General features: G+C 42.8%; 2 protein-coding genes across 2 annotated transcripts in view; both read right to left on the bottom strand.

Annotated features, from left to right (window-relative positions):
* Positions 1-21139, bottom strand: part of Sqrdl (sulfide quinone reductase-like (yeast)) — a 42524-nt gene extending 21385 nt beyond the window's left edge. The window contains exons 1-3 of the mRNA XM_013010296.1: positions 21060-21139; positions 7036-7286; positions 3839-4009 (exon numbers count right to left, since the gene is read on the bottom strand). Of these exons, the coding sequence (XP_012865750.1) occupies positions 3839-4009; positions 7036-7272 (408 nt within the window). The 5' untranslated portion in view covers positions 7273-7286; positions 21060-21139. The remainder of the gene's footprint in view (positions 1-3838; positions 4010-7035; positions 7287-21059) is intronic.
* On the bottom strand, positions 10781-11016 carry LOC105981213 (cytochrome c oxidase subunit 6C-like). The gene has a single exon (XM_013010297.1). The coding sequence runs from the start codon at positions 11006-11008 to the stop codon at positions 10781-10783; it is 228 nt and encodes a 75-aa protein (XP_012865751.1). The 5' UTR covers positions 11009-11016.
* Positions 21140-27540: the final 6401 nt, after the last annotated feature.

The following is a 27540-nucleotide window of genomic DNA, read 5'->3' on the forward strand; positions in this document are numbered from 1 at the left end:
AAGCTAAAGATGAATAGGTGTTAGCTAGGGGTAGAGGTGGGAATGAACATGTGCAAATGTCCTGGGATTAGAAGGAGACAGAAGCATTTGAGAAAATAAGAAGCAAGCATGAAGGAAGGAAGGAATAAAACCAAGTGAAGTCCAAAGGAGGAGGAGGGACCAGTATATACAAAGAGCCTGGGCAGTCAGAGACACTCAGTCCAGTTTGCAGTGGTGGTCTGAATTCCATCTTTCACCTAGTGAATAAGGAGGTGTAAACTGAAAATGGACTGAGTTAGTGAATTGAATAATATTTGCTAAAGAATGCTGATTAACTTCTGTGGTCTAAAAAAAGCTCTCTAAGGACATGTTACAAAATTGAAACCTTGAGCTTAAATGAAGGCATCTGTAGATAACAGCTAAGAAAAATTGCTCGGTGGATGACAAGAATCACAGATCCAAAAGATCCAGACAGGTGGGGAGGGCGAGCTAAAACAAGATGCTAACTCACATAAGATGTTATTTGCTGATTTCTGATCTGTCTATAAGGTACAAATGCATCCTAAAATCCTAGAAGAAAGTCATTAGATTGTAGCAACTTCCTCCTTAAAATTAGACCCTAGAACTTCCCTGGGTCCCTGAGCTTTTGTAATAACAATCAGGCCACATCAAGGACAGCCCCTACTTCGTGCCTCTCATTCTCAAGAGATGAGACAAGGATGTGACAAATACAGGTGAACCTAACCAGGGGAGGCCCTGAGGTGGGTCCTGCAGGACCAAGGGTAAGAAAGGCCTCTTGGCCTGTGAACCAGAAACTGGCAATGTAAACAGCTCCCTAGCCCAGACTGGACTTACGACACAGGAAAATAAAGATGTTCTGAACCATCAGGGGGACAGCAATCTGTACACATTTAACTTTTTAATTAAGATTGTATATTATATTTTATATATAACCTATATGCTACATATATTATATAATTATATATTTTATATATTATAGAGTTATGTATTATGTATTATGTATATAATTACAATCATCTATAACATATTTATAGATATTTACTTCTATGTCTATGCATCCCTTCCTGCCTTCAGGTAAATGACCAGCCATCATTGTGAAGCCTAACGTCACGATGGGTCACATGGAAGGGACTCAGAGAGGAGAAAGGATCTGCATCAGTCCTGTGCTGATTGTCACTGCAAAGGCAGATCTGCAGAGGCAGCATTCGATTGTGAGAGAGAACAGCCTGCTGAATTCTAGATTGTTCTGTAGATACCTTCTCTTTCAGGCCGCTCACTGAGACAGAAAGAAACAAGCCAAATGATGTCCCATGGGGATTAATAGAGGACTGAAGGGACTGGAATCCATGAAAGGTAAGAAAAGGCTGAGGGGTGTGGGAAGAGGGAACAAGTCTACTTGAAAAGAGAACTTACACAGAATGTAAGAAGCCTGTTTAAAGAGTTGCAGGCTCCCCCTCAGAAAACATTTTCTCAGAGTGAGGGCAGAAACAAGGAATTAAGGGCAACAATAGCCTGGAGGCCCAAGAAAGAACAAGGATTAAAAGGAAAGTGGGCCGGTGCCAGTGGCTCACACCTGTAATCCTAGCTACTCAGGAGGCTGAGTTCTGAGGATCTCGGTTCAAAGTCAGCCTGGGCAGGAAAGTCCATGAGACTCTTATCTCCAATAAAAACCACTAGAATACCAGAAGTGGCGCATTGGCTTAAGGGGTAGAGCGCTCGCCTTGAGCTGAAGAGTACAGGGACAGCGCCCAAGCCCAGAGTTCAAGCCCCATGACTGACAAAAAAAAAAAAAAGCAAAGTGGATTGAGACTCAGAAAAAACAAGACTTTCATATAACTTGCCTGTCTAAAACCTGAAGAGGGTTAATTTATTTGCAGATGACTCCCTGGCTGGAGGGTCAGGTCTAAATATCAAGTTATTTTAAGCTGAACGCCCATGGGTCCCATCCCCCTTTATTCAGCTGTATTTTTTTTCATTAATACTCATCCATGTTAATATATTGTATAATTTACTTATTTTTCTATTATTTACTTATCCGTCCTCATCCTCTCGGATATAAAATCTAGGACAGTGAGGGTTTTGCCAGTTTTCATTTATTTACATATCCCAAAGGCCTAAAACTATCCCTAGTTGGAGTAGATGTTTAATATTTGTAGAATGAATGGATAAATGAATGAATGAGTGCAGTCCAGAGAGCCAAAGACAATCAATCCGATAAGACAAGTACTCTTGATGGGGTACAGAAAAAGTCTCCAAAGAATTGTTAGCATAGGCAATTAGGCAAACACGAGCAGGAATGAGGAAATGACCACAGTGATTATGAGGATGGACCTATGTCCTCATGGAGCACCTCCCTATCTTAACTGGGAAGAACACAGAGGATCAAATGTGCAGGCCTATGCCTCTCACACCCAAACAGCTTCGGCAGGGACCAAACTATTTGAGAAGGCCCACAAGACAAGAAGGGCTATCATTCTGCAATGCCTAAAGACTGCAATCCCTGACACCTTCCACAATCGATCTTTACCTGGACTTTCCACTTCCCCCGCCTTGAGTTGTAATTCTGTTTTCCTAATACATCACTCTTTACTAGCTTCATGGTTCTTCTGCTACACCTGGGGGAAATCCTAATCTTAAGTGTTGGATCAAGAACTGTGAAGCCCCTTGAAGTCCCCATCACCATCCACAGAGTGTCCCAACTTGCTGAAATTAAATGCAAAATTTGAAACATATCTGTATTTTCTCTAAAGAGGGTTTTTATAGGGTTCTCAGAAAGATCATGACCCAAGGAAAGCTTAAGAGTACCCATCGCAGAAGAAGGGAAGGGAAACCTTTCAGATCAGTTCTCAGATTCGACAATTCTGTGAAAATGCCTGTTTGAGCGGAGAAGCTTGAGTAACAAGCACCCCAGGGTGGTGAAGGCCCAGCACAACTGACTGCAGCTATTCTGGTCTCCTCTAGAGCCACAGGTAGACTCTGAGCTGGAGGTCTCACTATCTTGGTCTCAACCCCTCAGGCAAATATATGGACAGAGTTGCTTTAAAAAAAAAAAAAAAAGCTTTGAATCCTGGAGTGGTGTGCATGGGAAAGAAGTCATTTATAAATGTTCTAAATGGTGCTGAGCCATGAGGAGCCTCAAATGCTCAAATGCTAGCTGCAAGAATGTCCCATACTACTCCCCAACCTTCCATTAAAGGATTCCCCTCAACTCTGGCACAGCACCCCCTAATGTGAGCCCAGCATATTTCCGCTGTGTGACTCAGAAACAGCAAATAGCTATTCCTTAATACCCCATTCATTCCTTTGGGAGGCCAGATGTGAGGGGGGAAAAAAAGCAGAAAACAAAAACCATGGAAGGTTGGGAAGGTGGCTCAGTGGTAGAGCGCTTGCCTTGCATGCCAGAGGCCCTGGGTTCGATTCCTCAGCACCACATAAGCAAAAAGAAAAAAGCCAGAAGTGACGCTGTGGCAAAAACCACGGAAAACCTGGCTGCTTCAAGGGGAAGAAAAGGAAGGGGATGCCTGTTATTTTAACATGGAGCAATCGTATTTGTTCAATAAACATTCAGGTACAAGATCCTACACTAACCAACAGGGTAAACAATGGGTATTTAACAAGTAGTTATATGGTTGTTTATTGATTAGTTCACTACCACCTGGTCCTGTCATCTATACTCCATTTACCACCTAGCCATCTTGTGCAGTACTCAACATCTCCCCACACAGACACACACAAACACACGGTCTCTATCACCATGAAGCCATCCAACTTGAGAAGGGCAGTGTGCTCATATAAGGTCTCAGTTAAACAAAAAAATCCGAAGGCCCCTCGTGGTTACCTCCTTGTTGTTGTCCATGTAGACACAGTTCTTGTCTGGGTTCAGCTCAACCACTGTAGCTTTGATCCACTCTACACCAGATGGAATCACACTGGCCGTGGGACGGCCGGATAAGGATAATTGTTTGGCCCCAGCACCCACCAGTGTCCAGATTGGCTGGTAGAAATGTCTCTGAAAAACAAAGGATTTGCTTATTTACTTCATCTTGGAGCTGATCTAAAAGATCTCAGTTAAAGGAACAGGTGTCAGATTTTCTTAACTACTCTTAACCCTTAAGCACCACTTAGAAGTATCTCCAAAATGTGAATTCTTATTCCATTAAATGGACAGTCACAAAGCCTTTATAGGGGTCCTCAGAAGTATATGAAGACAACAGGAAGGGAAGTCTGGGAAGTTTGCAGCCACACTTCTTTTTTTAAGCACTAGGCAAGGACTCTACCACTTAAACCATGTCTCAGTCCTTTTTTGCTTTATTTTTCAGATAGAATCTTGCTTTTTGCCCTGGGCTGGTCTCAAACCATGATCCTCTTGTACCTTCCTAGAATTACAGATGCTTACTAGCATGCCTAGATTATTTACTGGGGGTTACTATTTTTACAGGCTGGCTTCAAACCACAGACCTCCCAGTCTTCACCTCCTGAGTTTCTGGGATTACAGTCATGTATCATGTCTGCTTACACAGTCTGGTCCCCAAGCCCATGGAGGAGTTGCAGCCACTTGCAATTAACTCCTCCTTCCCTTCCTCAGGCCAATGGGTACCAGATCCCACTCAAAAACACAAAGCACAGGGCTGGGAAGGTGGCCCAGTGGTAGAGCGCTTGCCTTGCATGCTCAAGGCCCTGGGTTCGATTCCTCAGCATCACATAAGAAAAAAAGAAAAAAGCCGGAAGTGGCACTGTGGCTCAAGTGGTAGAGCGCTAGCCTTGAGCTGAAGAGCTGAGGGACAGTGCCCAGGCCCAGAGTTCAGGCCCCACGACCAGACCCAAAAAAAAAAAAAAAAAAAAACCCACAAAGCACACTCCAACTTTCACTATCTTCTAGAGTTGTCTTGTTTCAGATGCTCCGCTCTTGATCTAAGTTACTCGTGGACATTCTAGGGTCAGGGGGAGAGAGCAGATTGGGTTAGTACTCTCTGAGGACCCACTGAGGGACTGGACCGAGGGATCAACAACTCTCGATATTTCCAAAATGCTCCAAACTGAGTGGCCAGAGCAGCCAAAACTGACAGGGAGAGGAAGAAGATAAAAAAATGGTTTGGTCTCCCTATAGCCAATGATGGATGTAATTATGGAGGAGGGAGGCAGAAGTCCCCAGCTGTGAGAGCTCATCACATTCAAGTCCATCTTGAAGAGGAAGAGGAACAAAAAGACAACTTCAGAATTTGTTCAGATTATCAATAGCTCCAGCAATCACTAAACCAGGTACAGCAAGATAGGTGACTCCAATCATATGGGCTTCCCTGTGGACAGGGCTCACAGGATTCTGGTCCACTGAATTGTTCCGGCAGAAGAGCTAGGCCTACCACAAAATGAAGCACTGCTGGGAAGCCAGCCATGAATTCACCACAATATAAAATGCACTAGAGAGGACAGCACCTGATACAGCTCCCAGGCCACTGTTGTTTAATGTGGCATGCTTGAGTTGAAAAGAAGTCTCTTTTAAAACAAAAAACAAAAAGACAATGCTGGGCACTGGTAGCTCACACCTATAATCCTAGCTAGTCAGGAGGGTGAGATCTGAGGATCATGGTTCAAAGCCAGCCCAGGCAGGAAAGTCCATGAGACTCTTATCTCCAATAAATCACGAGAAAACAGGAAATGGTGCTGTGGCTCAAGTGTTAGAGCGCTAGCCTTGAGCTGAAGAGCTGAGGGACAGCACCTAAGCCCAGAGTCTAAGCCCCATGACCAACCAAAAAAAAAAAAAGTGACAGGGGCTAGAGTTGTGACTAGATGGTAGGAAGCTTGTTATGCATGTCCAAGACCCACATTTTAAGTCATAGCACGATAAAAATAAAGAAGATTACAGAAAATGTCCCTTTGTCTCTCCTTTGCCATACGACCTTGGATGACCTCATTCCTGTTGGAGAGACATCTTCTCTTTCTTATCCAACCCTCCCCCTCAAAACAGACACTATCTCCACTTTGCTTTCTCCTCCCGAGGAGGCAGATCTCAACTGATGCTCCCCCTAGCTCCTTCCTTGGGAAACACTAGACAACTCACCAAAAGTCAAGAGTATCTTTGAAATGCTTTGATAGAATCTTAAGTGTTCATCTTAAAATGTTTATCGTAGAATGTTTTTCGGAGAACAGCGCCTCACTGGTGTCCCCTCCTTTTCTCCCGTATAAGAAGCTTATGGTTCTCAATTTCCCAGGAGGCTCCTGCCACCCCCCCTTCTTCAGACAGGAGCAAACATGGAAGGACAACACCCATTGGTTCTCCTCTGCACAAGGAGGTGACAGTGGGAGGAGGTCATCCATTAAATCGTGTCTCCCCAAAAACCAGTATGATGAAGGTCCTGTGAAAGTGGCCTTATTTGGAAATACGGTCTTTGCGAATTTAATCAGGTTAAGGTGAGGCCAGACTTGGATAGGTTGCCCCCTAAGTTCCGTAACTGATGACCTTATGAGGAGGACATTGAAGACATGCTGGTACAGAGAGCACCATGTTAAGATATACACACAGCGCATGGATGGACGTTGCTGCGAGCCGAGAAGCAGCAAGATTGCCACCAAGCCAGGAGAAAGCATGGAAGAGATGTCTCTGCCCAAAATCACCATCCCGCCGTCAGAGGAAGCATGGCCCTGTGGAAATTCTCCCTTCAGAACTGTGACAGATGCACAGGTTTTGCTTTACGTCCCCTAGTTTGTTGTCATTTGTTATGGCAGCCCTAAGAAAGCAAAACAGAAGAAAGTACAAAAAGCCAAGCGGTCTGTTTTTTCTCTTTCCTCTCTCCCTCTCCTCTTTCTTTTCCTCCCTCTTCTCTTCCTCCCTTCCTCCCCTCTCATTCCCTCTCTCCTTCCCTCTCTTCCTTGCACTCCCTCTCTCCTCTCTCCTCTTCCCCCCTCCTTCCCTCCACTTTCTCCCCATCCTTTTGGATGGGCGGCTCCTTATTCAGTAAGAAGATATGAGGACATAAAGGCCGGAGCCTGTCAGTCACCCACTACCACACACACATGCATTCAAAAGGGAACCCTTACCTCACTGGGTTCAATGATGGCCACGTTCTCCGCACCCACTTTCCTCTTCATGCGGGAGGCCATGGTGATGCCACCACTACCTCCACCCAGAACAAGCACCTCATAGTAGTTCTTCGCTGCACAGCAGGCCCCCGTGTGCAGCTGGAGGGGTCCAGCCTGCTGAGTGCCCAGCCTGAGAAAATGGGCAAAGAGCCGGGCACGGGGGCTGAACACCACAGAGGCCAATGGGACCATCATCAGGCTGGGTCAGGCTGGAAGGGAACAGAGAAGGTTGTGAGTCACAAGGGAAGACCACTCCAGAACCAGAGGAAGAGAAGGCTGGCACAGGCCCAATGCCAGCTTTACCTACAATCGCCTGGCAAGACTACTTGGCATCCTATGCACTCCAGTGAACATTCAACTAATGTCTAGCTAATGGCAAAGTTTCCATTTCTCCTCTTCTTCTCATTTCCTTAGCTTTTTCAATCCATTACAATGGATGGAAACAGAGACCTTGTAACACTGTATCATACAGGATCCCTGTGACCTTGCTGAAGGAATGAGAGAGAGCCCAGCGAAAGACCCACCTTCAGCCACTCAAAAATTCTGAAGATGGTAATGAGGGCCTCAGTCACCACGCGGAGACCCTGCAGGTCTGCTGGCCCAGAGACAGGCCATTAAATCAAATCACTGGTGACAGATGTGCAAGCAAAGGCCCTCCACACCTTAAGCAATTACAACCAGATATTGAAAGCAAAGCTATAAAAGGAGCCCTACCTGGTCTCATAAAGTTATATTTTATGTAAAGAATCTGCACATGCTTCTGACCAGTCTTATTAATTTAAGTCAGTCAACAGTTTCTCCCTAGTAGCTCCTCTGGGAGACATTAAAGTGTGTTTCTACTCTGAACAGTTGGTGCTTTGGCAGTGGGGGAACTGAGGCTTCTCAAGAGACCAGCCTTTGATGCTGCTGGTCCATAGACCTGTGCTTACATGGAGGACAACACTGACTTGTACAACTTGAGGGCCCAAATCCAAGGCCTCGTCATCTCTGAGCTCCCCCGTGCCTCAAACATCCCTTTCAGTTCTATAGGTTCAACACTGCCCCCAAGAACCTTTTATAAAATTCAAATACCACACAGGGGAGAAATGTTTCTAGCTGTGAAGGTCACTAACTTCTTAATGGGTATGACTTAATTTTATCAGTGCCATAGGGATTAGATACAGCTGACAGGAAAGGAGGCTGTGAAAGGAAGTGAGAAAGACCCCAAGGAGAGGGGGAAAATGATAGGCTATGAGGAAGAAGAACAAGGAATGGCCATTTTAATTAAGACTAACTCCATCCCACAGTTCTGATATCCCTGAGGCTCAATATTCTCCAATATACTGAATCGGAGAAGTGGCCTAGAGCTGGGGCGGGGGCGGTGAGAAGGGAAAGTGTTTGCAGGACCACAGACAGTAAGACAGGCTCATAGGTTCTTACTGCAAGACTGAAATCACTCTACTGTCCTAGAAAATAACAGCTGTGGAAGTGGCACTGTGGCTCAAGTGGTTGAGTGCTCGCCTTGAGCTGAAGAGCTCAGAGACAGTGCCCAGGCCCTGAGTTTAAGCCCCACGACTGATAAAAATAAAAATAACAGCTGTGATATGGAATGGAATAATGTATAACTAATGTAAGCTAATAAATAAGAAAGAAAATAACACTTATCATCTTCTTGATCCTGTGTTTCTATTTTTGAGAGTCAAGTCTCAGGAAGTAACCTCTAATACTGAAGAAGCAAAAACTATTATAACTATTATATAACTATTTCTCATAATATGGTCAAACCTGAGTTGACAGGTTTGTGCATTACTCCTGATTACATCTTGGGACAGAAACAAACAACTGCAGGATCTGCTCAGGCCACAAACAGCTCTGGTTCCTGATCAGAGACAGATTTAGTTTCCTGACTGTTTTAACTGAGGTTAACCTCTATTTCTACTTAATATGGGGACAGAAAGTATTTTTTATCTCAAAATATTGAGAAAAGGTTAAGTAAAGGATGTTACCCAAGATGATTCTTGTAACCTTTTAAAATCATATATAGAAAGAAAAATGCTTACAGTTAAGATACAAATTGATATAAAATATTATATTTAGTATGATATAGTATATTTATTGTAGCATACAACTAAGTAAGAGAAAATGCATCATAATAAAAACAACCAAAATCATCATAGTGGGTAAATCATTTTCTCTGGGTTTGGGAATAATGACTTTTATTTCTCTACCTTTCTGCACAAAAGTTCCTCCTATATATCAATATTTATAATAAAATACTAATTTCAATGACAGTAACTAACATTTCAAGCCCTTTCTGTGAGCACGTGTGTGTGTGTGTGTGTCTGTGTGTGTGTGTGTGTGTGTGTTTTAACTCAGGGTCTTGTGCTCTCACTTGGATTTTCACTCACAGCTGTCACTCTACCTCTTGAGCCACATCTCCAATCCATCTGTAAGCATTTAACTTGTGACTGAGCTACTATCATTGTTCTTATTTTACAGATGATAAAACTGAAGCAGACAACATTTCAAGGATGCTCTAAAAGACACACAGCCTATAAATGGTAGATTAGATCTGATTCCAGGTATTTTGGTATCAGAGCCTCTACTTTCAACTACAACATGATATTATTTCTGTGCTCTTTAGAACAATTATGTATCAGCAATGTGATAGTCTGGATGTTAAATTTCCCCCAGTGGCCCAGGTATTGAAGGCTTGGTCTCCAGTGTGTGATATTATTGGGAGGAAGTGAACCTTTAGGAGGTAAAGCCTAATGGGAGGAAGTTAGGTCATTGGGAATGTACCCTTAAAGTAGACATTGGGATCCTGGTCCCTTTCTCTTCGCTTCTCAGCTGTCATAAAATGAATAGCTCTTTTCTGCCATGAATTCTTGCCTCACCACAGGTCCAAAGCAACAGGGAAGTGACAATGGACCAAACCCTCTGACACGATGTGCTAAAGGAAACTTTTCCTCCTTTAAATTCCCTCTGGAATTCTCTCATAGCATCGGGGGAAAAATGGAGGGAGAACAATATATTTTCTACAACTTTCCAGACACCTAAGTATTAACAATGGTTTTGATGTATCTATTAATGATACTTTTCCTCTCTTTTGTATATACTTACTATCAAGTTTTCTTTAAGAATTCTACATTTCACATTTTAAAATATCCAAATACATTTTAACACTGACTTGTGGAAGGAATCACCGTATATATAGCTGTCTAGTAGGAAATAGGTTAAGTATTTTGTGTTGAACACACAGCTTTCATACCTTAGCTTCCTTTCTAGATGCCGGCAGAATAACAGAATCACTTCCCAGAAAAGGGAAAATATTTTTCTATGTCCTGATACTACCTCTTAGCTCCATGGAAAGAGTTTTGTTTTGTTTTGCTTTGCTTTTAAATAAAGTCAACCTTGGAGAAGAAGAGGCTAAGTTTCTGGCTTGCAGTCAATCCAGCTGCACATTGAGTTATCCGACCTCTTGAAACTTGCACAAATATTTCCCTCAGCCAAGAAGGCTAGTTCTGTCTTCTTTCAGTGGCTATACAAAACGTGTTTCTGGATTCAACCCACATAAACACTCAGTCCTCTTAGCCAGTTTTTTTTAAGGGGGGGGGGATCCACAGTATTTGTTTGTTTATAAGAGAAACTACTCATCAGCCTACATATTGTTTCATAGTTCAGGAACACAGGTCTATCCAAAAAAATTCTTCACATTCCAAATTCACTTTGCATTCTGAAAGATACCAGCCTTCTTCATCTCCTCAAAATCTTTCATGGAATCATAATTTCTGTAGAAATCTGCATATGCCTTATTTCTTGGTTCAGCCATACCAAACTTATAGAGAGCTGAGACCCTCAAAGAGACAATGAATGCTCTAACAATATGAATCCGCAGACGCTTGGCCAGAAGATCCCGCATCTTAAGCTTTGCCAATGTACCAGAAGCCATGGTAGCAATGGACTCTCTTAGCCAGTTTTATCAGCTTCATTAATAACCAACATTCATCCTAAAATCCCCAGCCGTTAAGAGTCCTATTTCACTTTTTGTTAGAGGAAATGTCTCAAATTTCAAGTTAAAAAAAGGCTCAATAACACTCTCATTCTAACATAATGTCATCTAAAAATATAGATCAGAAAACCCAGGATCCTAACCTAACATTGCAGAGGAAGGGAGGCATGAAACAATATTATAGATAAGAAACAGTACACATTGTTTTCACAAACAGCTTTGTTAAATGACAACTCTTTTGTCCAACTACTTAAAAGGTTTTTTTAAAAGAAACAATAATGTATAATGATCATTTTTAAACCTCATTTTGTATTTATGATATAATCAATTTGTCCTTATTCCTCATTCCTAAAACCCTTAAATTATTTTTTCCTGACTGTATGTATTGAGGTGATTCAAGCTGGGTCCAAATTGTGATTAGAGGGTTGGAACTTTGAGCCTCATCCTGACCCTTCAAAAAGAAAGGGGAATAATGGGTTGAATTCTATTACAACCCTGGAATGGTGAATGAGCTCTGAAGAGCTTCCAGGTTGAGGAATGTGCTTTGGTGCTGGGAGAGCGGCATTCCAGAGAGTGGTGTGCCAAAGAGGGAAGGGAAGCTCTGTGTCCCCATACCTTTCATTTGGCCATTCCTGACTTGTAGCCTGTATATGCACAGCACACAACTGGTCATGTTGCAATCCCAGCACTCCTGACTCAGTCAAGAGTTCAAGACCAGCCTAGAGTTCTGGGCTATGTCTTGAGATCCTCTCTCTCTCTCTCTCTCTCCCTCTTTCCCTCCCTCTCTCTCTCTCTCTCTCTCTCTCTCTCTCACACACACACACACACACACAAAACATAAACATGAGTAAGGTGTTTTTGCTGAGTTTTTGTAGTTCCAGATAATTTTCAAATGTGAGAGGATTATTGGAAACTCTGAATCTGTATTAATCAGACACCCATGTGCTTGTTGGGCATCTGAAGTGGGTGCGGCAGTCTTTTAGGACTGAGCCTTGTACCACTTATGGGATCTCTGCTAACTTAGAATAAATATCAAAAATGAACTGTTAGGTGCCCAGTTGGTATAGGAGAACTTGCTGGTATTGGGGGAGAAAACAGACTTTGGTGTTAGAAGTGTTGTCAGAGAACATCACTTGGGAACCAACAGGGATTTCTGGCATTGACATAAACCAAGTCTCTAGCAACACTCAGAAAACCAGACAATCCATGGAAGTGACAGCCATGCAACCTTAACTAGAAGACAGAAAAGAAAAGAAGGGCAAACTTGATCCAAAGTCAGCAGAGAAAACATGGAAACCCTCTGTTAACATAAGGAAGAAACAAGAATCTGCTATAACTTTCAAATTCACCCAGAAGATGCCTGAAATGTATATCCTTCCAGGTGTTTTTGTTTTGTTTTCTTTTTGTCGGTCATGGAGGTTAAACTCTGGGCCTGGGCACAGTCCCTCGGCTCTTCAGCTCAAGGCTAGTGCTCTACCAATCGAGCCACAGTGCCAGTTCCTGAAATGTATATCCTTGTTTAAGAAATAAGAATGAACTACCAGTGGTACAGAAGGATGGAGTAACTTGATCTGTATTCAATAAATAGGACAAAAATTAACTTCCATTTACTAAATAGCACATGCAGTATGTTTTATAATTAAATGATGTCATGCTATAAAGTCAGTTACAAAGCCGGGTGCCAGTGGCTCATGGCCTGCAATCCTAACTACTCAGGAGGCCGAGATCTGAGGATCGTGGTTCAAAGTCAGCCCAGGCAGGAAAGTCCACGAGCCTCTTATCTCTAATTAACCACCAGAAAATCACAAATGGCACTGTGGCTCAAGTGGTAGAGTACCTACCTTGAGCTGAAGAGCTCAAGGACAGCGCCCAGGCCCAGAGTTAAAGCCCCATGACCGACAAAAAAAAAAAAAAAAGTCAGATACAACTTCCTCAGTCATGTACCTTATCAAAGGACCTCAATAAATGCTTTTAGAAATCCACAGTCTAACTAGAAGAATAAAATCCCTGTTGATTGAAAGATTAGGCAGCTACCTTATATAGCTTCCTGGCTGGCTCCCTGCCCAGGTCTGGACAGGTCTTAGGGACTCCACATCTTTCCCCAGCCAGCCTTTCCAGGATAAATAGTTGATGGCCTATGTCAAACGCTGTTCATCTTATGTCACATGACATTCCACTCCGTTGTGAGCAGCTAGGACACCTGGCTGAGTTTAAATAGAGCCGCTATCTACACAAGAATTAGCCACAGCATTCTTAATAAAAGATCCACCAAGCTAGCAAGCTTGTTACCAATTCTTCAGCTATTTTTTTTATTTTGTGGGGAAAAAAGTATTATATGGGTTACGATTGTTTTCTTCCCAAGCCTACTCAAGCCTAGGCTCACTTGGCTTTAGGCTTCAATAACTACAAGACCAACCTTAGAGAATATGTCCAAAATCAAAGATTAACATAGACAACAAACAGCATCTAGCTTTGCTCCCCTGGCTTCCCACCAGACATTAGGTAGACACTTCCTCGGAGCTGTTAGGTCTGGAGCACTGTGGGATGCAGTCCCTGAGGCATAAAAGAACGAGCCTTCAGTGCACTCACCTGGTGCCCACATGGTAGAACTGGGAAACTCTTCAATTAGATCCTCCTCTCAGGCCTTCTGGCCTACTTAAGTATACCTGCCCTCAGGCTACAGAAGAGTTACTTATATACCTCTCAACCAAATGATTTCCACAAAACTTGATCTGATATGGAAAAAGCATAGAGAAACCATTATAATAATAACAGCTAACATTTGTCAGTGTTTACTAGCTGTTGTACTACGGCTCTATGCTTCATAGTTCTGAAAGTAGTATCTCTTTTTTGCAGATGAGAAAAGTAATGCTTAGATTACGTGGTGAGGGAACTTGCCTAAGGTCACTGCTGTGACATGGCCTCAAACCTGAGTGTTGGAAAGTTATTCCCATTGCAACCGTATTGAGAGGCAGAGCCTTTAACAAGTGGTTAAGTCATGAATGGGTTAATGTTATATGGGAGTAGGTTGGAGAAGTGAGCTTGGCCCATTCGTGCTGTGTCTTGTCATGTGATGCTCTCTACTATGTTATAATGAAGCAAGAGGTTCCTCACATCTGTGTGGGTCCCTGGACCTTGGACTTTCCACCAGTCTCTAGAATCTTAATAAATCTCTGCTCTTTGTAAATTATCCAGGTGCAGGCATTCACCCAATTATATTAAACATTTGGGTTTAATTCAAACTGATTCTTCAATAATTCAGGAAAATCTCGACTTTGTGGAATTTTACTTTCATTCAGATTTAAAGTGCTTTGTTTATATCCCAAGGAGTAAGATGAGAGAACATATATGGTATGAAATTTTAGCTAAGTTGAAAGGAAGAAAATCTGGGGACATGGGAGTTGCAATAGAAGTACTTGTGTAATTTTAAGAGGTTTTATCTTTTAGAAATATAGTCATAAACAAGGTATGGTCACACATGTTTATCATTCCAGGTACAGAGAGGAGTCAGAGTAAGGAGGATCTCAAGTTGGACCAAGTTAGCAAGACCCTGTCTTGGAAGAATTGTCTACCTTTAAAATGTTAACTTTGTCCATAAACACACTCGTGGATATACCTAGAATAGCTGATCAAACATCTGATCACCGTATAGCCAATCAAGCTGATAAATATAAAACTAGCCATCATACCCTCTGACTGAAAAAACAGAAGTCAGGTCTAAGTCTGGAAAAGTGAGCAGTTACTTCAGTGCCAAGAAAATGTCAGACACTGGCTCACAAATTCTATGGTCCCTTCTCATGACCTCATCTTAACCCAAAGTACATGCAAGGAATGTTCATGACACTGTTATATTCATGCAATAATATTCATGACCTTGCATTAAACGCTTTGTGAAACTGGGGGTAAAAAAAAACTGGCTGCTTCCTCTTCCTGGAGGTATTTCCAGTCCTCCTGTAATAATCAGGTTTATTTTTTCTTTTTTTGTGTCCGGTTGTGGGGCCTGAACTCTGGGCCTGAGTGCTGTCCCTCAGCTCTTCAGCTCAAGGCTAGCACTCTACCACTTGAGCCACAGCGCCACTTCCGGTTTTCTGGTGGTTTATTGGAGATAGGAGTCTCACAGTCTCTCTTGCCCGGGCTGGCTTTGAACCGCGATCCTCAGATCTCAGCCTCCTGAGTAGCTAGGATTACAGGCGTGAGCCACCAGCGCCCGGCTCAAAGAAACTCTTTACCTCTCTCCTACCCACTTAGCAGTGACAAAGAGGCAGCAGAATTGCTTAGAAAAGAGTTTAAGGAATGAGTTTCCTGTGAAATCTAGATTTGTGTGCAAATTCAGCTTTATTCCCATATTGAACTTGTCCCAATCATGCAGTGCTTTCAGAACTGAAAATAAGAAAACACAATCTGATGTATATTTTTACTTTTAGAATTTATTTCCTGCACAAAAACATACACATTAAACACCATTTAGCTATTCTAACTGTGTGAGAGTACCTACAAAAAGAAACAGGATCACATGAAATACATATGGTCACTATCATGCTGCTACTTAAGAATGCTTCCAATGGGGCTGGGAAGGTGGCTCAGTGGTAGAGCGCTTGCCTTGCATGCCTGAGGCCCTGGGTTCGATTCCTCAGCACCACATAAGAAAAAAGAAAAAAGCCAGAAGTGACACTGTGGCTCAAGTGGTAGAGGTCTAGCCTTGAGCTGAAGAGCTGAGGGACAGAGCCCAGGCCCAGAGTTCAGGCCCCACGACCGGACCCATTAAAAAAAAAAAAAAAAAAGAATGTTTCCAATGTATTCACTGAGCATCTACTAATGACCCACACTGATGGTCCCCCCACTCCCAGTCTAGATTGTGTGCTAAGGGAATACCAGCTGCTAATCATATATGCCAAGAATAAGGTAAGACACAAAAAGCCAAATACTGTATGTTTTTGCTTGTATATAGTCGCTAGACCTAAAATACATACATATTCATAGGCACGCACATATGTATATACACATAGAACATGATTCTAACTATGGAGGAGAAGGGTAAGGAAAGGGGTTGGTGAATAATTATGAAAAACAATGAACATGAAGCCATGTATCAAGGTGGAATGAGGAATCTTAGTGAAAGCTGATGAATAAAGGGTTGAGGACCCGCCCCGGTCTCCTGGCTTCTACATGGGTTCTCCTGCAGGAAGTCGGCGTTTACTGAACACCAGGCATTGTGATAGGCACCAGGGAGACAGATCAATCAGAGCAACTTAACAGGAGTATGAAGATCTGAGAAGGGGCTGTTTCAGAACTGCAGGCATCACAAGAGCTGGGTGCAGGCAGTGGGAATAGAAGTGAAGGTGAATGTGGGACAACGAAGGAGTTTTTGTGTCCTGAGCTATGGGGGGGATAAAGAAGGAAGGAAGGATATAAACTACCACATTATATTCACTCGTCCAGGTAAATACAATGAAGATAGGATGTAAGTAACTATATGGGATTACTCAAAGTGAAATGAAGGTACAAAGTGTGGTAAGACAAAGAAAGCAAAGGGACTATACGGGTTGCACCCTTCCTCTTGAGTAATGACAGCACCCTTTCCTGCCCATTGGCCAAGAGTTGAATTACTATATTGCTAACAAACAAAGAAAATGAAGCAATCTTCACTTAGCCTTGCAGGCCATGATGGAACACTCCCTTGAGAACTATTACCAATCCAAACATTCGCTTAAATATTAAGCTGAAAAGCAAGTGCTCCTGGAGTAGACCAGGACTAAGTCATCCAAGAAATAGGCAGTGTGCACAGCTCTCTTGTTGATTCAAAGCTTGGAGCCATATTGAAGTCTTTGTTCGCTAATTCTTGAAAGGGTCAACTGTATTAATAAGGGTTCACATATGTAATCATAGCTACTCTAGAGGCTGAGATCCAGAGGATGATGACTTGAGGCAAGCCATGAGAGTGGTAGAGCAATAGGTAAGTAAGCAAGCTTGAGGCACTGAGTTCAAACCCCAGTATGGACGAAGCGGGTGGGGGGGGATTATTAAAGAGAACTATAAAAGGAAACATGAACTTCCTTTTCTCCTGAGAAATTCTCTACAAGTGTCCCTAGCTTATAGTTATGGTACTATCAGAGGAAACATTGTAAAGGGAAGACTGCCAATCTCACGAAATCAATCCAACTGCTAGGCAGAAAAGAAAAATTATATTCACATAAGGAGAAGTCTTGCATCCAAGCTCTAAAAAAAAGAAAATATTTAATCAGCAAACTGGATTATCACTGAAAGTTGATTGTTTTAACCAAGTGATATAGAGACAAACAGGCCTTGTTTCCTTTTTGCTATAGGAGTTTGGCTTTTCAAGTTATACTACATGAATAACAAAGCCAAACACAACCTATCTTCACTTCCAACCCATCATGCATGCAGAGTTGGCCTCTAGTCAGGTACTACAGGTTTCCTTTCAAGGTCTACTATAAACACCTAGACGCAGCTATCCTCAGACTCACTGGAGAGGGAGGCTTGGATGGAAGTCATTGGCTACCAGTCACACAAGGGTCAACTTGCAACTTGACTTATTAAATCTGCATTATGACAATAAAATTACTCATCAGCTGGGATGCATTGGGATCTCTGCCCAGAATCTCCTTGTCTAGGAGGCTCTGAAAGGGTAGTGTCTTTGTAAACAAGAGACTGGCCATTACTCAATAATATCATTTCCTGGAATCCAGTGTGTGAGGTCCTAATGAGAAAAAAAGACTCTTTAATTACAAATTACACATGATGCTTGAAGATGATTAGAGAGACGCTACAGTCAATCTTTTAATACGACAGAATGAGATGTATAAAAGGTAATAGGTGTATCAGGTTCCCTAACAGCTCATGTCTTTCCTATGGCCAACCAGACCACACAGCTACCCATTCCTGGTGAAGTTTTGTCTAAGGGTATGTCAACTGTCAAGAGACCTTGGACCATATTCCAGGTAATACCAGGAAGAGCTCATCCTTAGCCATTCTGGACCATGCTTTCTTCATAAAAAGGACTAGCCTGGGTAGTTTCAAAGGTTATTTCCTTCTCTAAAACTCTAATGAGAAGGGAAAAAAGTGACAGGGAAATTCACAAATAGGTATTCACACTGAGATATGTTCTAACTCCTCGAGTTCATAACAGCTGTAAAATTTTAATATTGGCCAGAGTTCGCAACATAGTCAGAAGGGAAGGAATCTTTCCACCAAGTCCTGTAATTGCACCATAATCTACTATGATTCATCCACTGCATAGCTACTACAGGTCAGTGCAAGATGCAAGGGATAATAAAAGGATCAGGAAGATAAATCATTTGTGGAAGGCATGCAATGTGCCAGACATAGTGATATGCACTTTGTATAGTTTCTGGTGATAACTAGAGAAGTGGAAAACATTATCCCCACTTTGTAAGAAAATCAGGAGCCAGGCGCTGGTGGCTCATGCCTGTGTAATTTTAGCTACTCAGGAGGCTAAGATCTGAGGATCATGGTCCAAAGGTAACCCAGGCAGTAAAGTCCATGAGATTCTTATCTCCAATTAACCACCCGAAAACTGGAAGTGGTAGAATGCTCACCTTGAGCTGAAGAGCTAAGGGACAGTGCCCAGGCCCAGAGTTCAAGCCCTACGACCACAAAAAAAAAGAAAACCAAAGTGGTAGGACCATGAGCAAACCACTTAACTACACTGAGTTCATTTCCCTGAGAATAAAATTAACAGATATATCTACTTCAGTTTAAATGCCCTCTTGGGTTGGGAAGGTGGCTCAGTGGTATGCCTGAGGCCCAGGGTTCAATTTCTCAGCACCACATAAGCAGAAAAAGCCAGAAGTGACGCTGTGGCTACAGTGGTAGAACACTAGCCTTGAGCTGAAGAGCTAAGGGACAGTACCCAGGCCTAGAGTTCAGGCCCCATGACTGATACAAAGAAATGCCCTCTTGTTCTATGATTCAAAATCATAGATTAGATTTGATCACCTGGGACCATGAGTCTCATGATTAGCAACCAAAGTTAGCCAGAGAAAATGTGCTACCTCACATCTCATCTCAAGCATCCTACACAGACTCTCGATACAAAACCACTTTGTGCTCATAGACATGTTGAGTTGAAACCTCTTTGTATAACTACTTAAATAATAAAATAATAAAAACTAATAAAAAATTTAAAATAAAGCCATAACCCCACTCTCTTGGGGAGCTCTCAATCTATAAACAAGGCTTCACTGGCTTCAGGCCTAATCTGGGCAACTTTTAACACACTACATACACAAGTCCCATTTACCAAGTCTCCAGAGTCCGAAAGGAATTTTGTGTTGAATAAGGGGTTGGGAAAAGATAAAAGAGGGAAGATAAATGTTCATTTAGATCCAGAAATGCCTCATCGTGAGTCTGTCTTCTTTCCTTATAAGACATTTCCTGTGTTACAACACAGCAGATGAACAAGCCTTAACACAAGCAGGATGGAGAAGAAACTTCGGCCAAGGATTCCTGTTTTTCCCTTCAACATTCAATTTTATTTTTCTCTGGCAGAGCACCAGTCATACAGACTGACACACAGACTCATGGGTCCTCACTGACATTTCAAGTACTCCAATTCCAGGTGTTTATGTGTTTATTCAGCCAGATTTAAGAGAGAGGAAAAAAAGCTCAAAATTTAAACAGCCATTCCCAAACCACCAGCTGTCTCCTTGATTAATTTTGGTTTTAAACATAGTCACAAGCAACCTTCACCAATTCACTTATTTGGTCAATAAAAATTGATTGAATAGCTCCCATATACCAGGATTGAATAATGGCTATTGCCTAGAGAAGGAGGAGACAGACAAGTTCGAAAAGATAGAACTCATTTAACCCCTCTATACTTGGTGCAGTGCTGAATGCCTTAAAATATATAGGAAGGTACTGACTACTGGTGTTTTGGGGTTTTTTTTTCCTACTTTACAATGAAGAATCAGATAAGAGATTCAAACCCAAAGCCACCAGGCTTTCCGTGGAACTATTAAGCCCCAAAACAAGGTACCCAATTTCCTAGGCCATGCCCTTTCTGTTATCAAGGGATCTTAATTTGGGGCCCAGGAATCTAGATGGAGAAAAAAAAATGTGTTTACATCTTTATTTTCACTATATCTAACTGATAGGGATTTTTCTGCCCTGGCTGAATTCTAACAGCAGTCCACCAGATCTCAGCCTCCTGAGTAGCTAGGATTACAGATGAGAGCCACGCCCCAGTTTATTTTAATATTTCTACATGTCATCATAACTGTTTTTTTAAATACTCTGCCTTTTCTTTCATGCCTTTAGAGAAAGGGTCCCAAAACTGCCAAAGGGGTACCTGAGAACAAAAATGATTCCAAACCCTGCAGTACAGCAGTATAATGGGGCAACCCAGGCAAATCCAGAGCTATGCTTACTTACAACCTGGCTCCTTTTGAGCAGTCTTTCGGCTGCTTCCTACCAATTCCTAATCAGCCTGTGGCCCTAAATGCTCTCCTCTGCCAGCCCCAGGGTTCAGGTCCCAACTGACCCTGCATTATGCCTAGCTGGTGTGAAAGTGTCATCTCTGTGGGCAGATGGAGGGATCTCCAACCAGATCCGGCCCATCCCCCAAGCTGAATACCCACTCCTGCTCTAGGGCGACCACACACATGGAGCTACACAGTCAACAAGTGAAAGGCATGGGAAATTCCCACGCAGAGACGAGTCCTTCCTAAAGACCTCAGGTTTTCTTTCACCTTCCCTGGCAGGTCGGCCTACCCACAGCTCCACCCCCAAGACCAGGCTCTGACGCTCCCAGAAAGAAGCAAAGGTCCCCAGGAGCTGAGTTTCAGAAGAGCACGGCAAAATCTGCATCTAGGAGGTGTCTGGAAGGAAAGAATAAGTTGAGGGTGTGGGACAGAGGGATGATCTCTGTCCCCACCCAAGTCCCCCTGTCCTGGCAGGGGTCCACCAGAGATAGAGATCAGAGGCCAACTACCATCCGAAGCCTTCTTACCAAAGGGTGTGCGAAGAAGCCTCCTGGCCACAGCGTTGGCAGCAAAAGCTGTTGCTTCCTGCTGGGGATCAGGGCTCGGCTGGAGCCCCGCCCTGCCGCCCAGCTGCCCAGCCCTGGAGGAGGAGGAGGCTCCAGGCGAGGCGGGGAGAACAAGGCTCTCCATGCCCGGAAAGGAAAAGTCCAGAAAGGTCTCCCTGCTACCCTGGCCTAGTGCAACCCCGCAACCCTGTCATTAGCTTGCACTGGGGACAGAGCCACCCCCATTGTTCCAGTGCCCCCCTCTCCCAGGAGCTGCCTGCGGGGTGACTGGCAGTACAGACTCATTCACACTCACACACACACACACACACACACACACACACAGAGCCAAGGGCACTGGGGCACCTGATGCTCCCGCCCCTGGGTGCATTGCACAATTCCAACTGGCAAAGGGAAGGCGCAAGGCGGGCACTTGGAGAGAGGCCCGGGCGGTTTGCACTGGGTGCTCCAATGCATCCCGTGTCTCTCACCTCATTCCCACCACAGCCTTGCAGCTTCTGCTGAGCTCAGTTTGTAGACCAGGCTCTGAAAAGCATAGGGTCTTCCTTTCTGTGACTGCAGGCCGGGGCCAGCTGGCTTTCAATCAGTCCCTGGCCACCACCCCGTGTTCTGCCCCAATTACTTCATGATCTTCAATGTGCTGTTTCTTTCCTACTGAGGACAAAAGTAGGAGAACTAGACTGCACAGAACAGATCAGGAGGCTTTTCTAAATAAACACAAACTGTCCCCAAGGTCTTGCTGCACTATTTGTGTGTATGTGCCAGTCCTGGGCCTTGAACTCGGGACCCAGGGGTTGTCCCTGAGCTTTTTTGCTTCAGGTTAGTGTTCTACCACTTGAGCCGCAGCTCCGTTTTCAGTTTTTCTGATGGAGTTTCCTGCCCAAGCTGGCTTTGAACCACCATCCCCAGATCTCAGCCTCATGAATACAGGTGTGAGCTGAGCCAGCTTGCTGAGCTTTCAAGTTTTCATAACTTTAGAAATATAAGTGCTCAGCTCTCAAAAAAATACTTTTAAAAATAAATTATTTGTTTTTGTACTTATTTTGGTTTTGTGCATTTTTAACAATTTTTGAGGTTTTTGTTTCAAGCAATAGTTTCTATACTAAACACATCTATGGTTGGTGTGTGTGTGTGTGTGTGTGTGTGTGTGTGTGTGTGTTGGTCCTGGGGCTTGAATTCAGAGCCTGGGCACTGTCTCTGAGCTTTTTGCTCAAGGCTAGTGCTCTACCACTTGAACTACAACTCTAGTTTCTATACTAAACACATCTATGGTTGGTGTGTGTGTGTGTGTGTGTGTGTGTGTGTGTTGGTCCTGGGGCTTGAATTCAGAGCCTGGGCACTGTCTCTGAGCTTTTTGCTCAAGGCTAGTGTTCTACCACTTGAACTACAACTCTACTTCCTAAATGCATCTATTGGTAAAAATCACCACAAACACCATAGTTATAAATGTTCATTAAAGATTTTTTATTTTCATTGCATTTACAGCATTGTTTCTGTTTTGGGTTTTGTGGTAGTGAGGTTTTTTGGTGGGTTTTTTTGTTTTGTGGGCTTGAACCCAGGGCCTGAGCATTGTCCCTGAGCTTCTTTTGCTCAAGGCTAGCACTCTACCACTTAAGCCACAACACCACTTCCAGCTTTTTCTTTTTTTTTTTTTTTTTGGGGGGGGGGGCTGGTCGTGGGGCCTGTACTCTGGGCCTGGGCGCTGTCCCTCAGCTCTTCAGCTCAAGGCTAGCACTCTACCACTTGAGCCACAGCACCATTTCCTGCTTTTTTCTTTTTGCTTATGTGGTGCTGAGGAATTGAACTCAGGGCCTCATGCATGCAAGGCAAGCACTCTACCACTGAGCCATCCATATACCCAGCCCTGAAGTTTGAATTCAAGGTCTGAAGCTTGCCGAACAGGCAATCTACCACTTGAGCAATGCCCCCAACCCTACTTTTGTGACCCCATTTCTACCATGGTGAATAATCAGAAGCAAAATTCTAAACAAAATAAAGTATAATCTCCTCTTGATTTTCACCAATACAGCCATTCTTAAGGCAATTTAGTATCTTGAAAAAACAAAGAAATGTTTAATTTTGCAATGAGTAGAGCTAAACTGAGCTTATTTTACCAAGAAGTAATCTGTGTACTTGAATAAGGGGTAGAACTCAAGACTGAATCCCTGTGGTAAGGCACTATCTACATAGCCCAGGAGGTTGGCATCCCTCCTTCCCATCCTCTAAATGCCAATAAATTGTCTTAAATTTTAATAAAAACTGCCCCCCTTCTATTTCCAAAATGAATCAACACACTCCGTAACTCTCCCACCTCCTCACCCCAGTTAAGAAATCCTGGTTCCCTTGGGAAGAATTCAGACAGGGAAGAATCTGCACATTGCTGCTTGCTAAGTGGATTGAGCTGGTGGCTGTGCAATCAAATTTCAAGAAATATCTCCTGAGCAATCCCACATCTGGAGACACCATTCCATTATCTCACCCACTGCAAAAGAGCCTTTCAAAGGAGAACAGGAGCTAGTACCTGCCTGCCAGACATGGAGGGGGAGGCTTCGAATTAACTCACTCATAGCCATTATTTCTTCTAATGGATATTCTCTTGAGTCTATGTCATATGTGCCAAGTGAAACCTGTGCTTGTTGTCTACGTAGGCACTTGAAAAACACCAGACTTCAGTTCTACCCATGTGAAGTTTTCAGAATAGTGAAATGTGTACTTACGGAGATGGAAAACTAGGAAAAGCATGGTTAAACAGTGGCAAAGGATATGAGAGGAGGGACCGGCACTGCAAAGGATGTATTACAAGTCACAAACATCCAGGAAAGGGAAAAGGAAACTGAAAGGGTTCTGAGAAGACTGTGGTAGGAAGGGCTAACGGCAGGAATGGGCTAGAATGAAGAATAGAACGGAGAACGTGATTGGCAGTATAACAATAAAGGACAAGCCCCAGGAGGAAAAGCAAAGCAAAGAGGTCGATCCTGCAAAGAGGCCATTTCCGCCAGTACATCCTTTCAAATAGGACCTGTTTGCTGCCCATTCACCAAGGTTCACCCTAATCCTTTCCCTACCACAAATGCTTCCTGGATGAGGGAAGAGCTGGAGAGGCAGCATACACTGGCCCCCAACAAACCCTCCTCCCTAACCTCGGACACCAATCTAGGCAAAATGATACTATTCCTGACCCACTGAAGGAGACAGGGTATGGGCATGGCAAATACAGGCAGGGAGCTGGGGATGAGGTCCTGCCATCCACTAGGACCATGCAGCCCCCACTGTTCATCATGCCAGAAGTCTCAGAACCAGGAGAGAGTAGGTGAGCTACAGAGATTAATGGTTATGTTTTATGCTTCACGACACTTCCCAAATTGCTCGTTTGCTCACAGCCAAACTGCTTATCAAATAATAACTAAAACTGCTATCAGGCTCCAGAGCAGTTTCTTCATCTGTGTCATATAAGATCAAGTTGTTTTTCAGACCAGAAACACTAATGTTTATGGAGGTGCTTCACAAATACAGTGTTCTGTCTCAGTCAGCATCCTTTGTTGCAAACAAGAAACCAGCTCTGGATACCTTAAGTAGAAGAGGGATTATTAAAAGGCTCAAAGTAAAATGTACAGTGCCACATGCCTATAATCCTAGCTACTAGTGAGGCTGACATTAGGAGGATTGGAGTTTGAGGCTAGATGAGGCACAAAGCTCATGAGACCTGCATCACTTAGCCCCAAGCACCCTTATCCCAGCTACACAGAAGATACAACTAGGAAGACTATGGTCTATGCATGCCCTGGAAAAAAAAAAAAGTAAGCCCCTATTTACAAAATAACAAAGCTCTGGGAGTCAGTGGATCACATCTATAATTCTAGCTACTCAGAGGCTGAGATCTGAGGATCGCAATTCAAAGCCAGCCTGGGCAAGAAAGTCCATGAGACTCTTATTTCCAATAAACTATGCAAAAAAGCCAGAAGTAGCACTGTGGCTCAAGTGATAGAACACTCACCCTGAGCAAAAAGCAGCTCAGGGACAGTGCCTAGGCCCTGAGTTCAAGCCCCAAGTCTGGCAAAAAAAAAAAAAATGCTATAGATCAGTGGTGTGGCTTAGAGACAAGCCTAGACTTTCCATCCAGAGGGTTCCCTCAGGATATAAGAAAAATACTAGGGCTGGGAAGGTGGCTCAGTGGTAGAGCTCTGGCCTTGCATGCATGAGGCCCTGGGTTCGATTCCTCAGCACCACATAAGAAAAAAGAAAAAAGCCAGAAGTGGCGTTGTGGCTCAAGTGGTAGAGTGCTAGCCTTGAGCTGAAGAGCTGAGGGACAGCACCCAGGCCCAGAGATCAGGCTCCACAACCAGACCCAAAAAAAAACAAGCAAACAAAGAAAAATACCAGATCTGGAATCAAGTCTGTTTCGGAAATTTAGTTCCAAACTCAGCTTTAGTCACTTCATTTTCCTGAATTTCCTTATGTGTAAAATATAGCTGAAATATATCCCTTTACCCCAAGAGTATGCTAGGAGATGACACAGCATATCCTTTGAGCTTCAGTCTGTGGAATATGAACCTTAAAGTTTACTTTGGGGAATGCATTAATTGGCCCCAGTTAACTGTACTAGTGAGTATTTTTTAAAGCACTTCATATGAATAAATGTATAAGCATATATAAACCTCATAAATTTTTACATAAAAGTGATCAGTGCTCTACCTAGAATACAGTAAGCATTTAGTTAGTGATTGGTACTAGAATTTTACAACTGTAATGTCATTGCTCTGATCTGTCCCTTTCAAATCTCATGTTGAAATTTTATTGCCATTATAGCTGGGTATTAGAGGTGGGGCCTTGGGGAAGTACAAGTCTGTGGGAAGGGTTCCTCTTTCCTGGGTGGGGTTGATGGCATTATAAAAGAGCAAATCCTAGGCTGGGAAGGTGGCTCAGTGGTAGAGCGCTTGCCTTGCATGCCTGAGGCCCTGGGTTCGATTCCTCAGCACCACATAAGCAAAAAGAAAAAAAATGGAAGTGGCGCTGTGGCTCAAGTGGTAGAACGCTAGCCTTGAGCTGAAGAGCTGAGGGACAGCGCCCAGGCCAAGAGTTCAGGCCCCACGACCAGACCAAAAAAAAAAAAAAAAGAGCAAATCCTGCCACTCCTGTCCTCTTCACCCCCACCTTACACCCATGATGTGCACCGAGTGCCCATACCCTGACATTGAACAGCCTTCAAACTGCAAGCCAGTTCTGTTTCTGTTCATTACAAGCTCAAGTCAATGAATTTCTGTTCCTAACAAGTTACTCACATTTTGTATTTCTGTTACAGCAGCACAAAACAGACTGAGAGAGTGATAGGAATAGTTATCAAATAGTTTGCTACTTGCCTATGACTCACGCCTATAAACCTAGCTACTCAGGAGGCTGAAATAAGATCAAGATTTGAAACCAGCCCAGAAAGAAAAGTTTGCTAGAATCCACCTCCAAAATAACCAACAAAAGGCAGGGCTGGAGGCATGGATCAAGTGGTACAATGCCAGCTAAGCAAGCCAGCCATGCAAATACAAGGCCCTAAGTTCAAGCTCCAGTACCACTAGAACCCAAAAAGGTAAATATGTAGGCAATTACAAAAAGGTTTTATTACAAGGTAGTTTATAACTCTACTTGTTGTTTTCTAAATGACTTTAAAAAACAATTATTAGCCTAAAAGCTCATATTATTATAATTTTATAACTCCATATTTTTATGTAACATATTTTAAAGATTAGTTGATATTTAGAAGACACGGTATATAAAGATTCAAATGTGTTATATCAACAGACAAAAAGGGTAGAAGACAGAGTTGTTAAGTTTGCAAAGTTTTCATATGTTACTGAAGTTCATCTAGCAAAAGTTTATCTTAGCGTGTTACAACTTAATGTTAAATGCAATACCCATTATTGTCACCAAAAAAAAATCTATAGAATGTACATGAAAGGAAATTTAAAGAATTTTAAATGTTTACTACCAAAAACAAATCAACTAACCAAATAAGACTAGAATAAAGGCAGGAAATAAGGGAGAAAAGGACTCTAAGGCAAAGAGAAAACAAATAGCAAAATGACAGAAATCCCTTCTAGTCAATAATTACTTAAAATGTAAATAGATTAAATTCTCCAATGAAAAGATGGCAATTGATAGAATGAATTAAAAAACATGATCCAACTTTTGCTGACTTGAAAAGACTCACTCTGGATCAAAAGTCACAACTATGTTAAAAAGTGAAAGGATAGAAAAATACTTCATGCAAACAGGATTAGACAAAACAGAATTTGAATCAAAAAAGTTTGTAAGACACAAGGGACAATATACATTGAAAAAATGTTCAATATCGCAAAAAGGCATAACAATTGTAAACATGAATGTAAACAATTGTAAACATGAATGTATGTACCTACAACCAAGCCATCAAAATGCATAAAGTAAAACTTGA

The sequence above is a fragment of the Dipodomys ordii genome, unplaced genomic scaffold, assembly GCF_000151885.1.
Source record: "Dipodomys ordii isolate 6190 unplaced genomic scaffold, Dord_2.0 Scaffold11, whole genome shotgun sequence".
NCBI lineage: Eukaryota > Metazoa > Chordata > Mammalia > Rodentia > Heteromyidae > Dipodomys > Dipodomys ordii.

Coding starts and splice junctions, on each gene's coding strand:
- LOC105981213 (XM_013010297.1), bottom strand. CDS start 11,008: ATGGCTTCTGGTACATTGGCAAAGCTTAAGATGCGGGATCTTCTGGCC.